The sequence below is a fragment of the Rhinoderma darwinii genome, chromosome 10, assembly GCF_050947455.1.
Source record: "Rhinoderma darwinii isolate aRhiDar2 chromosome 10, aRhiDar2.hap1, whole genome shotgun sequence".
In the NCBI taxonomy this organism is placed as follows: Eukaryota; Metazoa; Chordata; class Amphibia; order Anura; family Rhinodermatidae; genus Rhinoderma; species Rhinoderma darwinii.
This window is the reverse complement of record NC_134696.1, coordinates 99,926,927-99,944,048: the sequence shown is the minus strand read 5'-3', so window position 1 is coordinate 99,944,048 and position 17,122 is coordinate 99,926,927. Positions and strand designations below refer to the sequence as shown.

General features: G+C 42.1%; 1 protein-coding gene across 1 annotated transcript; it reads left to right on the top strand.

Moving 5' to 3' along the window:
- The first annotated feature begins 307 nt into the window (after positions 1-307).
- Positions 308-14,520, top strand: LOC142662265 (uncharacterized). Its single transcript, XM_075840393.1, has 5 exons — positions 308-383; positions 1,154-1,270; positions 12,060-12,200; positions 12,702-12,842; positions 14,154-14,520. Exons 1-5 carry the CDS (start codon positions 332-334, stop codon positions 14,345-14,347), a joined length of 645 nt encoding a protein of 214 aa, XP_075696508.1. The 5' UTR covers positions 308-331; the 3' UTR covers positions 14,348-14,520.
- The last annotated feature ends 2,602 nt before the right edge of the window (positions 14,521-17,122 follow it).

The window sequence follows — 17,122 nt, the reverse complement described above, 5'->3', positions numbered from 1 at the left end:
ACACATAAAGAACAATTTTTCACTACATTTTGGTGTTTTTCAAAATTAAATACTAAATGTACCGAGCAAATTTTGCCAGTAACATAAAGTCCAATGTGTTACGAGAAAACAGTCTCAGAATCGCTTGGATAGGTAAAAGCATTCCGAAGTTATTACCACATAAAGTGACACACGTCAGATTTGAAAAATGAGGCTCTGTCAGGAAGGTCAAAAGTGGCCAAAGAGGGAAGGGGTTAAAATCCTCCCATGTCCCGCCCCAAATATAACTATAAATTAAATCCCCAACCAAGTTTTCTATCACACAGTAGGAACTATCTTCAAGAGCTGAACAATGACTTTCCTGATACGAACTCTGAGCCTCCTTTTAACTCTTGCAGCAACAAGTAAGTCTTCTCAATTATTTATCTTTTTCTTTGCTTTATGTTTTATGGATACATTTAAAATATTATTAAAAGTAATACTAGTATTAATAATAATACTCATAACAAAAATACTAATACTACTACTACTACTAATAATAATAATAATAATAATAGCAGCAATACTAAAAAAATATTATTAGTACAAAAAATGATCTAATAATAAAAAAGAAAATAATAGTAATAAAATAGGAGTAATACTAACAAAAATAATAAAATAACTAGCAAAAATAATATTAAAAATAATACTTATGAAATAATAGCAATACTAATAAACAATAAAATAATTAGCAATAATAATATATTTGTATTAATATTCCACTGGGCCAGATATACTAAAGAGTAATTCCAATGTACAGTGTAAGGCTGGATTCACACGAGCATGTTCGGTCCGTAAAGGATGGAACGTATTTCGGCCGCAAGTCCCGGACCGAACACACTGCAGGGAGCCGGGACCTATCATCATAGTTATGTGCGATGCTAGGAGTCCCTGCCTCGCTGTGGGACAACTGTCCCGTACTGTAATCATGTTTTCAGTACGGGACAGTAGTTCCACGGAGAGGCAGGAACTCCTAGCATCGTACATAACTATGATGATAGGAGCCCGGCTCCCTGCAGTGTGTTCGGTCCGGGACTTGCGGCCGAAATACGTTCCGTCCTTTACAGACCGAACACGCTTGTGTGAATCCAGCCTAATAAGTGATGGATGTGCTGGTCGTGTGCCATCTCTTTAGGTTCCGCTCTCTCGTGTACGACGTGTGTGTCTGCATCTTCCCAGACCTGCACCGGCAGCAGCGTGACTTGTCCTTCTGGCTTTTTGTGTGGATCCTCATATATAGAAACCATTGCCGGTGAGTTCTATGATAAAATACAATCTAATGCAATGTTTTTATTTTCATGTGTTCTTTTTATATTTTATAAAATAATTTACCTTAAAGTTTGAAGGAAATATCCAGTTCTATGTAAATAAAGCTTAATCAGTGTATAACGAAAAGTTCTGTCACTTTATAAAATATTTATCAAAACTCGTGGAGTAGTTGCCCACAGCGCCATATTCCACCTTTCATTATCTAAACGCCCTTTGGAAAAGAAAAACACTTTTTTCTTTTGCACCAGATTTGATGAATCTCCCCCAATGTGTTTCATTTGGTCTTCATTTCGAGAACTCTGCTTGTTGTCAATAAATGGGAACATTCCAGTTTAGATCCAGAGGCCGATAACCTCTCGAAACCTAATACTTGTCACAGCTGAGGGTTCGTTACAATCCAGTCTAGACAATCCTCTGAACTAAATAGCCTAGACTGCAGCCTGATACATTTTCCTGCACTGATACATTGAAGCAAATTATCAGGACAGGAAAGAGATTTGCGCTGCTCTTTAGGCTGGGTTTACACCTTGCGGTTGTCGCTGCAGAATTTACATTGTCCATTAACGTTGGACATTATCTGCATTTGTCTATGAGTTCCAAATTAATGAATGCTCTCTCAATGGTGGATCTGAGAGAGGCCGGCCGGCTGGAGAGAGACCATGACACGCAGCGTCAGTGTTCAAACAGTCTCTGCCCACAGGGGGCGGATCCATCTTTATTTATAAGAAAATGAGAGTAGGTGGCAACTTCATACTTGCAAAGCATGAGCATTCTAAATATGGTAATATCCCAAAACTCCACATATATCTTTAGCCATAAGAAATACAATGTCAGCACGTTTTCTCACGTTGCCTTTGTAACAGCTGAAATGCAAAGCCATAAACTAAACGACTTGAAATAGAATAGCCATCCCCCATGTAGGCTCTTGTTTCAGCAGGTCTTTGAGCTTTAGTGACAACTCAACTGTCCATTTAAAGCAATATATGTTCACACATATAAAGATAATTAAAATATCTTTGACAATTCCCTTCTTTTGAACATAAAATTGCTTAGCCATGTATTCGAATATTCGTTCGAGATTACGTTCTGACTAGATCCCCTAGACCAGGGCATTTTTGTAATGCCATTCACCGCGAGACGAATACTCAGGATACGTGTCTAGCAATAGGTGAGTGCACAGCGTTACATACTGTACACACCTGAAGATTTAGGGAATTACAGGTTTCACAGTTCGGGCAATACCATCTATCTTGGTGGTTTTCTACGGCTTGACAGATGACTTTATCAGGTATGGAAGCATTTAGTGTCACGTAAACAGGTGGCTCTGAATGTTTCCTCCCACCTCGGTTCTTAGGGTGGTGGGTGGTCTGGACCACATGAATTTTAATATCCTGTGCTGTTCTCTTGATTTTTGTTATTTTTGTAATCAAACATATTACAAGTTTAAACAAAATATATCCCAGCAAAACAAAAACTAATACCTGTACAGCCACATGAGTTATACCAGAAACCCAGCCTCCAATTCCTTTAAACCAATTGGCTGGGTTTAACCAGCTCAACCAGTCGGGCCAATCAATATTCCAGTCCTCTTTAGAATTAGCTTTCCTAAATTCTTCCTTTACCTTCTGGGCTCGTTCTATGTCATGCTTTACCTGTACCAGTCCTGAGGGATCTACATAATGGCAACAGGCTGGTCCAACAATTTGACACATACCCCCTTGTGATGCAGTTATATAATCAAGTACCATAGTGTGTTGGTTGGTTACTAAGACTAATTGTCCTATGATGGCTGATGTTATGTTTAAACAATCGAATATATAATCAATTACATTATCAAATAGCTCGGCCAATCTTTCTATATTGTGAGCATTCTTTATAGATAAGCCTGAAAGTGTTAATGCTAGGCCGAACTTTTCCTGCCATGGTACATGTACTAATGGCCTGGCCTTCTTTTGTACTTCCCTTTTTAATAACATGTGTTGGGGAACATTAGCATAGTGGAAATCTTTATCTTCCCATACCCAAGTAGCTGGTTGGATCCTTGCTAAGGTACATACTCCTGGTCTCCTGGGTGGCAACCACTTATATGCCTCGTACCCACATATATGACATACATGTTGGGTTGAAGCACATCCCTGGAGTGATTTAACACTCCTGCAATCCAGGAGAACAAGATCATGTCCCGTCCGGTGGCATTCATCGATGCCACCCCCTTTATTAGTTAGATTACCTCGTATTGCACCCTCTAGACCCTGCGTCATCCATTTTCTAGCTCTCTCTGAGCACTAGGAGCTGCCAGTTGCTCTTATCCCCAGACTATACATATTCTGTCTCTTCCCTCACAGCTGGTGAGGTTTACAGCATCAAACAACATGTCATTTTTATTAACCTGTCCTCTGTTTACACATCACACACTGTCATTGGGGTAACATCTAATCATGGACGGCCATATTCCTGGCCTGAGATCTGTTTTCCACAGCGCTTCCCTCTTTGAATATCTTACACGATAAAACAGCCAGGGAACCAATGCCCACGCTGCTATTACACGAAGGACAACTCCAGGAGAGTAAGGGTTAAGCGCTAGGGAAAAGAGATTGGACCGCAAGGCCAAGGCAATAACGTTATCTATCTTCAGATATGGCATCGTCTTTGAATAGAGACATATACAACAGTCCAGCAATTTAGTCAATACGGATATCACTTGATGTTTGATAAACTTGTCATTAAACTCTTCTTCTCGCTCATCATTTAGACAATAGGTAATGTAGAGATGACAGAAGATGAAGGTCAGCCAGAGCTTGACGAGACCCACAGTTCATCGTGATTGAGGACCTTCCAGCAGTGACTGGCGGGTGTCCAAGTTCTTTCCTTCCAATGTAACGGATGTGGAAGTTGTGAGTCGGACTTGGTACGGAGCGCCACGGTGCGGCTCTAGTGCTTTACGGTGTCTCTTTACACAAGCCCAGTCCCCTGGCTGTATACAATGTCCTCCTTTCGCTTAGGTTCTGGAATGGAATCATAAACATATTTATACATCTGCGTGAGCTGTTTCTTCAGAGCTCCCACATAACGGGTGAGGTCAGAGGGCAATAGGCAGGCAACTTAAAAGTCCCATTCCACCTTTCTACCTTCCCACTGCTCTTGGGATACAGGGTGTGAAAAGCTGCTGTATACCCAGGACCTGCAGGATGTCTTGGAGTTCCTCTCCAGTAAAGTGAATTCCTCTATCACTTTCTATTGTCTCAGGGACCCCATATCTACATACCACTTCTGAGAGCCATCTTTTACTTTTGCTGTGGCCCACGTTACTGGCCACGCCTCAGGCCACCCAGAGAACAGATCTACACGGACCGGTACATGTTCATACTGTCCCACCTTTGGTAACTGAGTCAATCTGCAATCGCTGATATGGGTAGTCTGCCTTTACCATATGCCTTTTTGCAACCCGCACAGTTTTGCCTATGTTATGGCAGACACATATCATGCACCTCTGGATAAATCTGGCAACAGCACTTGCTGAAACCTCGGGGGTACCCACCATTTGGTCACCATTGCACTCATTCCTTCTCTTGACACCTGCGTTGGTCCGTGCATTAGTTGGGTTATCATGGGGAAGAGGACTCTGGGTAGGCACATCCTGTTACCCACCTTCCATATTCCATCCTCCCCTTCACTGGCACCTTTTGTCTGCCAATGTCCTTTTTCCTCTTATATGGCTTGACTTTGTAGTCTACTTAATATTATCATGTCTATGGGACCAGATACTATGCTGGTCAAGAATACTACGTCCTCCTCTATGAGGGACATGAGAGCCGCAGCTTTCGCAGCCTCGTCTACTAGTCTATTTCCCCTTGCTTCGGGGGTAGTTTGCATTTTAGTATGAGCTTGCACTTTACGTATATTTACCTGCTTTGGCAGTGTCAGAGCCTCAAACAGTTCTCTCACTCTCAACATTATGGGTTTACCCGTGGATCCAGCAAAATCTCTGCTCCTCCAGATTAGGCCATAATCATGTGCAATACCAAAAGCATATCTAGAGTCAGTATATATGTTTGCGGTTTTACCTTCAGTCAGTCTACACACCTCAGCGAGTACCTTCACCTCCACCTCCTGTGCTGACATGGAGGATGGGAGTGGTTGTTACTTTATTACCTCTGTTTCGGTAGTGACAGTATATACCCAGTCTTGTAGCCTCCTTCATGGTGGTACCTGGAACCATCTACAAAAGAAACTCAAAAGCTGGATTAGATATTGGATCCTTTGTTAAATTTTTTAATGTTTTTATCTCTATTGGCATTCAAGACAATTATGTTGATGATCTGGGTACTAGGGAATCAAATGTGCTGAGAAATCAACTTCCCACCAGGCTGGAAATTCACTGTCTACTATTTCCTGCGACTTATCCCATTCCCTCTCAAGTCCCCCATTGACCATATATCCGTCTCTTCCTCCTTTGTTGAACCCTGCGGAAGCAATGTAGTAGGGTTTAACACTGTACACTGTACATCAATGTATGGTTAGTTTTATATGGGGTGATGAGACTGGTCTTATACTTAGTAGACATGTGCTTAGTGTGTGCTTGATGGAGAATCTCACTAACAGCACGGGGCACCCTGAGAACTAGAGGCTAATCTTAGCACTATGTCTGTTGTCTTGTCTTTGAGAAGAGCAGCTGCTGCTATTACACAGATACAAGACGGAAGGTACAAAGTTGGGAGAGGGGCTTATTATAAGAACATACACATTTCTTCAGTACCCCGGCCTCCAAATACTGTCTTATCTGGTTATCAATACTTTTCAACTGCGGGAGGCTCGGAGGGCACGGCTTCAAGTGAGGTTTGGGGATGTTTGCAAACAATTATAAGTCACAGGGGCCACAGACATACGTCCTACATCTGTTTACCCTGCGCCGAGGAGGAGGACAGGACCGCCCTCAATATTTCCTGAGGTGTGAGGTCTTCCTCCTAGTGCAATCCCCATAGAGTGCAGCACACATAGAATTTAGCATATCATCAGTAACTTCAATCTGTCCATCAGACTTATATCCAATGACAACCTGAATTGCTGCAAGGATGTCAGAAACTATAAGATTGACTGGACAGGAATCTGACACCATAAACGTGTCAACAGCTCCTGTGAATGCTGTCATCTTATTTGCATTTTCATTTCATAAAATATATTCCCAACATGTTACTGTGTGTGTGTGTGTCTGTGTGTGTGTCATGTGCATATGTAATGTATATACCATCATTCAACAGAAAGGATACTCTTATAATTAAATAATAGAGCTTTGCAAAATAGCAAAATATTTGTTTCCTTAATTAGTATATGTCAATTATTAAATAAACCAATCTATTAACACAAATGATGAAACATATCGTGCACTATATGCGTCATCATATGCCAATAGAAACCTTTAATATCAAATAATCATAAACTAAAATGTAATAATGACATATAAAAATCTTTCTTCTTTGAATCACTTGACGTGGTGATTTCAAAGACACCATTTCCCTTTAAAAATAGTTCAGCGCACACCAGTCACTCACAATACCAGCTGTTCCCAGACACTCTCAGTACTGAGAATCCAATCTCACACATTATATACCTTTTGTGTGTGACCTTATGTAAAACAAGTATATAACTAGAATGACTGTGTATAAACTCCTAATCTTGGATTATTCATCCTATGAACTATAATCTTCATTTAGTAATGGGCATCATATTAAATTTAAATATGAATGAAGTTTTCCATTGTGGTCGACACATAAAACACAAATAACATAACATATAACATATGAACATAAAACATATGATACTCAATCCTGTATTCTTATTAGGCTTTTTTTCCTTTCTTTAATCTTTAAGTCACAGTTCTTATTTTGCACTATATGTGCACTTTCTGTAGACACAGCTAAACTACAGATAACAGAGAATGTAGCATTAACCCCTTACTAGCTAAAACTTATTAGCTACAACGTCAAAATGTCACCATGTGCTCCTGTCAGTCAATGACAAAACCTCTTCACATGTTTTTTTTTTTTTTTTTTTTTTTTTTCCCACAATGGATATCTGAGACCTCCTGCTCTTGTAAGTAACACACATTAGTTCTATTAGTCTAACACGGTTACTACAGATTAACAATAAATCTTGTTAGACATTCCATGCAATTATTAAAATGACTGTTAAATAAACCAAAAAGGAAAAAGATTTACAGTAAAGTTTAAAATGTCTTGGAAAACTCCTATAACAAGAGGAAATTTCATTAGTGACAATTTAGGACAGATGATATACAGTATATTCCAACAATCATATCTGGATAGAAATACATAAGAATCTTCACTATATCAATCTCACTTCTTCTACAATCCGGGGTCATTACACTTACAATTCTCCTATTGGCTTTAACTCTATTTATAGCCAATTCCTAATCCACGTCCATCTCTCTATCAATAATCCCTGAACATTTCACCCAATGTTTCCTTTTTAGGAAGTGAAGAGTTAATTGATTCCTTTATGAATTCTGATGACGCCTTTCTCTCTATGTATGACTAATAACTGATCGCCTGTCACCCCTGGAAACCTCTTGTTTCTGGAAACCTTTGGTTTATAAAGCTGTACATAGAAGAATTATAGTTGGCACATTCTTTTCTACTGGAATGTCTCTATCTATAGAAATAGACGCTGGTCAATTCTTACTGACAACTGACAACTGTGCTTCCATGTGTTTTTTTTTTTTCCCCTATTTTTGTCTGGTGCATTCAATCACTTCTATCTGTTCTCTGCAACTCTGTTTATTAATCCAGGGCCCATCATCTCTCAAGAAATCATCCCTTCTAGTATAACTGAAAACTACCTGCTTGGGCATTCCCGTTTTTTTTTTTTTTGTTTTTTTTGTTTTTTTTTCCAGGTTCATTTACTGCCCACATTGGTTTTTAACAATATCTGCTGCTGTTTTACCACACCCTGTACCTTGGGTGTTATGCCCCAATTCCCGGCTGGCCAGCACTTTACCTCGGGCATACTTCGATCCAGATTTCCCCATGCCTCTCTGCTAAATCCCAGAATTACTAATGTAGCCAACCTTATCTTGACGACTTTTTCTTTTGCTGTGTGAAGTCACGCTGCAGCAAGTTATCAGGGTCAAGACAAAGCTGGCCACATCCGCACTAACTCTTCAGTCTATTTTCCTGGCCTACTTAACCCTTCGGCCTATATTTAGTCTGTCATTGGGGTTCCTGCTTTTTAGTATTTTATTTTTATTTTCTCCAGGACCCAACGCACTCTGCTAAATCCTTTAGTCTGTCATGGGGGTTCCCTATGCACTTCTGCTGATCAGTAGGGCAACCGCGTATATCTGATCGGTTTCCTAAACAGCAGCCAAACTATCTTACTGTCTCAGGCGCCCATGGATATTCTATAAACTTTCTCGTCACAGAGATGTTACTTAATAATCAGCAACTCATTCAGATCGGGCGTCCAAGGATTAGCCCACATACATACTCTTACTTCCGGCCAGGTGCGCCTCCTATGGGTCACAGTCTGGATACGCGAAAGTCCTAACAATCACTTGGGCGGGGATGGTTACCCGTCACTTCTGCAAGGATCAATTTGCAACCTGATCTTAATACATACTAAATCCAGGGGCCGGAGGGAACACTTCGGACAGGCCGTTTAGTGTTATCTCGGTATTTGGTTGTTTCTGTATGTTTTGGGATCAGAAAACAAACGCTCCCTTATCTCAGCCTCTCACAAATACACTCACAGATTCATTTCTACTCACACGCCTATTCCTATAATTCATACATACAACTCATAGACAAATGGTGTTCATGGTTCCCAAATAGTCAAAAGAGACAATACCTGGACGGCAGCTAAAACAAGAGAGAAGTGCACAGTAAGAATAACATTTCTTACTCACCGGTTTTGTGTGCAGTTCTCCATTATCTTAGCCGTCATCCACCTTCGATTGTCGCCTTCGATCTGTGTTGAGAATCCCGGACAAGAGCCCCCAAGTAATGTCGCTGCAGAATTTACATTGTCCATTAACGTTGGACATTATCTGCATTTGTCTATGAGTTCCAAATTAATGAATGCTCTCTCAATGGTGGATCTGAGAGAGGCCGGCCGGCTGGAGAGAGACCATGACACGCAGCGTCAGTGTTCAAACAGTCTCTGCCCACAGGGGGCGGATCCATCTTTATTTATAAGAAAATGAGAGTAGGTGGCAACTTCATACTTGCAAAGCATGAGCATTCTAAATATGGTAATATCCCAAAACTCCACATATATCTTTAGCCATAAGAAATACAATGTCAGCACGTTTTCTCACGTTGCCTTTGTAACAGCTGAAATGCAAAGCCATAAACTAAACGACTTGAAATAGAATAGCCATCCCCCATGTAGGCTCTTGTTTCAGCAGGTCTTTGAGCTTTAGTGACAACTCAACTGTCCATTTAAAGCAATATATGTTCACACATATAAAGATAATTAAAATATCTTTGACACGGTCAAAATGCATTTTTTTTTATTGCCGCGACCGCATGTCACCGCAAAAAAAAAATCATTTTGCCTGAGACCTATGAACCCAGTCTCAGTTCCCACCATTTGAAATTTAAATCTTCTATTATCACCTCTTCTCACAGTGCCTACTACACATCACAAACTGTAGTCTATCGTGAATGGTGTATAACTCACATATATGTTTCAAACCAAATTGGCTCCTTCTGCTGACTTTTATCTTGTATCTATGCAGTTCCTGTGTAAAGGAATAACAATAACAGGAAAGCACTGACATATGAGCCCCTTTCCTGCTACTGATTGGCATTGAGGGCTCACAGCAGAAAGGAATATTTGAAATAATGTATTTCTATTTTAACACTGAAACATCTCTTAACTTGTCAGGTCTTTAATTTGGGTAAAAGGCCTTTTACACTGGCCGATGCTCGGCCGGTGCAGTGAGCGCCGTCCAACGAGACAACATTGATCGCCGCTCGCTTGCTCCTGTCACACGGAGCTATGGATGGGGACGAGCGGTCATCCCCATACATTATTATCATGTAGGCAGCGCGTCTCCCTGTTTACACACCAAGATGCGCTGCCGACAACGATAATATTTCACTTTTTTAAAACGATACGATCAGCAGATGATCGAGCTGATTGCTGATCGTTCCCCTGTTTACACAGGGCAATTATCGGCAACGAGCGTCATAACAACGCTCGTCTGCCCGATTTTCGTCCTGTGTAAAACCCCCTTAAGAAATCTCCCTTTCCTATTCACATCTGTATAGAGGAAGGAAAGTGACAACCTGTCAAACCCAAAGTGATGTCACGTTTCACTTATTGGGCTGTTTTCCATGGGGGGTTGGGGAGGAGCTGGAAATCATTAACAACTGTGGATGGAAATGCAATTACCGATAATAATAAATAAAATATAGTAAATAAAATCTCATTTATGAAAGCTGTCTAACAGAAAACTGGCCAATCACAGTGCAGTTCAGGACAATTTCCAAAATGAAATCTGCACTGTGATTGGCTGATATGGTCAACGAGGCCAGATTTTCTGTTAGTCAATCTTTATTTATAAGGCTTAATATTGTGTTGTTATGTTGTGTTTTTTCCTTTTTTTAAGATCTCAGAATAAAATAATCTCTAGCTGTAAGGCAAATATTTGCAGCAGGAGCTCTTCCCCCAATATGAGACCAGACAATATAAGCCCTGCCCCTTCACTAAATCCCTCCCCTCAGCCGTTCTCTAGCCAAACTGGAGAAGATACAGAGAGAATTAACTGGAATCTGTCAGCAGCTTTGAGACTTGTAAACTGCTGACAGTGCTGTATACAGGATGGGGAGTGTAGCGTGACTATACCTGTGGTGTCGACCATGCAGGACTCATGACCAAGAAATCTCTGTTTTTATAGCCCCGGCGTTGGGATTGGAAGTACCCCCTCCACTTTAAGTGCCGGCTCTACATTGGATGATAAAGCCGTCATTCAGAGCATAAGGGAGGGGCTGGCAGCGTTCAGTGCAGAGAGTCCGGAGCACTGAACGTGAAGGGGCCGCCTCCATGGCATTTGCAATCACAGCACCAGGGACATTAAAAAGTAGATTTATCAGACATGCGACCTGCAGGACTGACACCACAGTTATGTCTATGCTGCTCTCCTCATCCAGTATATAGCACCATCAGGAATTTTGAGGTCTCAAAACTGCTGACAGATGCCCATTAACATGAGAGTTCTAAAATCCCTCAGACTGAAAAACACTGTGCAGAACCCTCACCTCTTAGCACTATGCCACAATCCCTTAAAGCGACCCTCCGGTCCCAGGATAACATTTTAAATATGTTGGTGTTTATGGAGTAATATAACTTGGTACTCCAGAGTTGCCCCCTCTGCCATAGATCTGTCATTTTAGGGTTCCCCCTGTGCTTTACCAAAATGGCTGCAGTGCTTCTTAGATTATGAGTCTGAGACACTCCCACTGTTCTCGGATTGACCCTCATGTGAGCAGTTCTGTCCAATCCACGAACAGAGGGAGTGTCCTGGACTATGAGAAATGCTGTGGCCATTTTGAGACCACACAGAGGGAACCCTAAAATGATGGATCCACGGCAGAGGAGGGCAACCGGAGGGCACCAGGTAATATTACTCCATATAACCCATCACATTGATAGTTTTGTCTCTGAGACCGGAGGGTCGCTTTAAGTATTTTTATTCCCAATTTCAGAAAGAAAAATTAAAATGCGATTGTTTTGTTTATTTGTGGGTGTAGAAACGACTGTAGCTCTTGCCAGAACATGCACACCTTCATCTCAATGTGACGTCAAGGGCAGCATAGGCGTACAGCAAGGACAAATCAAGATGGTAACCTCATGTTGTGACACTGACGGCTGTACTCCCGCTATTCCTGCATGTAAGTCCTCCACTTTGTGATATTTCATTTTTCCATTTTCTATATATATCTGTAGTTTGGGAAAGGAAATAGTCAATTGTCTCTAGGTTTCTGAGATTACTATTTGAATTTGGGAAACAAAAAAATTATATTGAGTAGCACAGCAGAATTGCAATGTCACAATGTGGCACACTCTCACTTGGGTGTGCACTACAATCAGTGAGATTTTCGAGCCACATAACATTTTTAATTCTACATATGGGTGAAAAAAAAATAAAAATAATCTACTTGCCTTTCAATCCCCCGCGGCTGCCATGCCCACTGTTGCCAGGTTCCTTCCATTTATGTTTAGGCCACTCCACCATTGATTTTGTCATCTTGACGCAACACCGCAGCAGCCGATTACTGGTCACAGTAGTGATCCTCGCTGACATTACCACCGTGTCTAGTGCCCCATTATGGCATAAATGTTATGAAAATATTTCCTCTATTTATTTCTCTTTTTCTCCTTTTTGGTGCCAGTACCTACAACAAGCTCTGTCCCCAATGGACTGGTCTGCCGATCCTGCCTTTCTGCTGACTCTAACTGGTGTTACACTTCAGATACTTTACAATGCACAGGAGACCAGAATATGTGTCTTCTCCAGACAACAGAAATAATGGGTAACAAAAATTGTTCCATATTTTTTTTTTACTTCGCATTAAAGGGAACCATTGACTAAGATTGACAGGTTCTCTAGATAAGATTTCTTATCAACACTGAACTAGTGAGCTCTTTTGTGCCCTCTAATATTGGGTCCAATATGCATTAGGGGGCCGATTAAAAAGGTTTAAGTTGGGCTAACACCTAAGATTATGATCGTATTTGGCTGATCATGCCATTCACACTCATATTCAGCCAACAACGGCCTAAAATATCCAACCTGACAGATCACATTTTTTACAAACTTTAGTCTATCATTGGCCATCATGAATGGTGCATAATTCCATATATGTTTAAAACAAAATTGGCTACTGACTTTTATCTTATGTACATGCTGTAAAGGAATAACAATAACAGGAAAGCACTGACATATCAGCCCCTTTCCTGCTGCTGATTGGCATTGAGGGCTCACAGCCGAAAGTCCAATTGAAAAAATGTATTTCTATTTTAACACTGAAACATCTCTTAACATGTCAGGTCTCTAATTTGGGTAAGAAAACTCTGTTTCCTATGCACATATGTATAGAGGAAGGAAAGTGACAACCTGTCAACCCCAAAGTGATGTCATGTTTCACTTATTGGGGTGTTTTCCATGGGGGTTGGGAAGGAGCTGAAAATCATTAACAACTGTGGATGGAAATGCAATTACCGATAATAATAAATAAAATATGATAAATAAATATGATTTATACAAGCTGTCTAACAGAAAACTGGCCAATCACAGTGCAGCTTTTGTTTTCAAGACAATTTAGGAAATTAAATCAGCACTGTGATTGGCTGCTATGACCAACGAGGCCCGTTTCTCTATTAGACGTTCTTCTAAGGCTATGTTCACACAGAGTATTTTGCCGAGTTTTTTGACGCAGGAACCGCGTCGCAAAACTCGGCAAAAACGGCCCGAAAATTCCTCCTATTGATTTCAATGGGAGGCGTCGGCGTCTTTTTCCCGCGAGCAGTAAAACTGCCTCGCGGGAAAGAGAAGCGACATGCCCTATCTTCGGGCGCTTCCGCCTCTGACCTCCCATTGACTTCAATGGGAGGCAGAGAAAGCGTATTTCGCGGTGTTTTATGCCCGCGGCGCTCAATGGCCGCAGGCGAAAAACGCAGCGAAATACTCCGCGAAAATCGGCGTGCAGGGAGAGGAAAATCTGCCTCAAACTTCCAAACGGAATTTTGAGGCAGATATTCCTCCTGCAAAATACTCCGTGTGAACATAGCCTTAGGAGGCTTATTATTGTGTTAAGTGAAATTTCCTATGTGCATCTTTGTAGAACCAGTCTCAGCTTCAACAGCCATTCGGGGGTGCGCATCAAAGAGTGTCTGTGATATTGGCAGCCAGTCCCAAACCATTGGAGGAATATCAACTGTCGTTAAGTTTATCTGCACCAGTGCCGGTATGAGTCTCCATAAAGTCGTCCTAACTCCGGCCATTGCGTGTCTTCTACTGCTGAAATTCTTCTTCTAATAGTTGTTGAGAATCCTGGAGGAATGGGGCCAAAAGAAATGACAAATGTTTGAAATAGTTTTTTCTTCTATTGTTTCTATCATTTTCAGAATGTTTCCAGTGAACCTTGGCTGGAAAATAAAACAATTGTCTCCTGTATCTATTTATTTTCATTCTCTTGTAAATTTGATTAAAATAACACCATAAAAAAATGTTTTCTTCTTCTCCTACTTATTCATTCATCTTATTTTAGATTTGCATGGACCACAAATGCGAGTACATATAAAGTTCTCTAACCTCTTAACTGTTAACTGTTAAATGTTTAATTCAGTGTATGAAGCCTCCCGTGTTTGTAAACTGGGAAGAAGAATCCCCCAGACTTCCTCATTCTTTTAATACTATTCTCGCCTCTGCTCCATGCTGGGTTTTCCGACACAGATCCTGTAACCTTCACTCTCTGCCCCAAGAAGACAAAGAAATGCTCAATGAGCCCATTTCCCTTGAGGAAGTCTGCGACATGATGAAGGCCCTTTCCTCTTATAAATCCTCGAGAGTTTACGTATCTATTTTACAAAGTCTTCCAAGATCCTCTCTCAATGTATCTGCCAGAAATTCCTTTTAAGGACCCCTATCCCATCTTAATGCTTCGTTATTATAAGTGTACTCCCCAAGCCCAGAAAGGTTCGAATGGTGTAATCTATTGGCCTTCCAGATCATGCAAAACCCTAAAATTTGGGGTATCCTAGTTGGTGAACAAGAATTGTCAGCATTCCACCTCGGTGATCATGTGAGCGGGAGTGCTCCATGAGCTCTCTCTCGTCTCTCCTCCCCTCGCCTGTTCAGAGCATGGTGTTTGCTGGTGGTATGCGGTGAGGTATGGCAGGACTCAGTATGCACAGGCGAGATTTTTGTGGGACTCTGGTGGCTGTTTGGTGGGGCTAGATGAGTATGCTGGAAGTATATGCCAAGTGGGACACTACTGAGATCTACCGGCTTCCTTATTAACTGTGGTGTTTGCTTAAGATTCCAAGGTGTTTCTTATGCTAATATCATTTACTGCATTCACTCATCACTCATTGTGGTCCTCTATGGCTGCAGAGGTCCTCTATGGCTGCAGAGGTCCTCTATGGCAACATGCCAACTGTCCTGAATTTGCTGGGACTGTCCCAAATTTACAGAGACAGTCCCGGAAAAAAACTTTCCCGGGACTTGTCATGGCAACTGCTACTTTCAATTGTATCTGTGTCCTCAGGACTCAGAGACAATTGAATACTATTAAAAGCCGGAAACTATCCGCTTCCTCCTCTACCATTCACTCCTCCTGGAGCGAAATCCCCGGCCAAAGCGTTGCCGACGAGCTGGCTGAGGATTCCGCTGCAGAAGGTGCCACTAACATCACTGCCGTTATATGGACAGGGAAGTCAGGGCTCTCTCTCTATGAGCAGAATTCCCGGCCAGGGCATCAGCATCGCTTTGGCCGAGGATTCCGGCGCTCCAGGAGTAGCCCATGACTTCACTGCCCATATAAGGGCAGTGACATCAGGGGTACCACCTGCAGCGGAATTACCGGCCAGAGCATTGGCAACGCCTGGCCGGAAATTTTGCTCAAAGAAGGAGCCACATACGACGTCACTATCGATATATGGACAATGAAGTCAGGGGCTCCTCCTGGAGCGCCGGAATCCCTGGCCTAAGCTTTGCCGAAGCCTGTCCAGGGATTCCACTCATAGAGGGAGTTACAATGGCTCTATCTGCAGGGAGGGGGTTGGGGGCTATCAACAAGGGGAGCATGTGGCACTATCTACATCGGGAGCATGTGGCACTATCTACAGAGGGAGTCTGTGTAGCTTCTACAGGGCGGCTGCAGGGCTCTATCTACAGGGGGGTCGTGTGGAACTATCTACAGGGGTCACTAAGGCATCATCTACAGGGAGCAGTGTGGCGCACACCATCTACAAGTGGCACTGAGTGTGGCACTATCTAGGCTAGCTTTTACGCTACCAGTAGTTTTAAGCACATATCGCCTAGTAATAAAGTGAGACATCACCTGCCTGTATACAATCAGATAACCAGAGAGATACCGCCCACCATAGTAGTTGTCAGCCAAACTAGTGTAGAAATGTTGTTCCTTTTTTTGTATGCAGAGATTCTGGAAAACCACACCGCACTAGCTAGACCCACAAGATAAACCACACCCCCATAAGACACACCCACCAAAGACACCACACCCTATGTGTCCCTGATTTTTTTTTTCAAATGTTGGCAACTGTATCTATGGCTGCTGAGTTCCTCCATCGTTGCTGAGGTCCTCTATGGCTACTGTGGTCCTCCATTCCTGCCTAGATCCTCCATTATTGCTAAGTTGGTGTTACATAGTTTCCATTGCTGTTGGTTTCCCTCATTGCTGTTGGGTTCCTTCATTGCTGCGGAGCTCCTACCATTGCTGCTGAGCTAATCCGTTGCTGCGGAGTTCCTCCATTGCTGCAGAGTTCTTCTATTGCTGCTGAGTTCCTCTAGTGTTGCTGAACTCCTCCGTTTCTGTTGAGTTCCTCCTTTGCTGCCGAGTTCCTCCATCGTTGCTGAGTTCCTCCACTGCCATTGTGTTTCTCTACGGTTGCCGAGCTCTTCCATTGCAGCTGAGTTCCTCCATTGCTGCCAATGTTCCTCCAGTGCTGCTGTGTGATCCACCTCCGCTGTGTGCCATCATTGCCGGTGAGTTCCTTCACTGTTGTCGAGACCCTCCATAGCTGCAGAATCCCTCCAACGCCGCTGAGCTCCTTCTTTGCTGTGGAACTT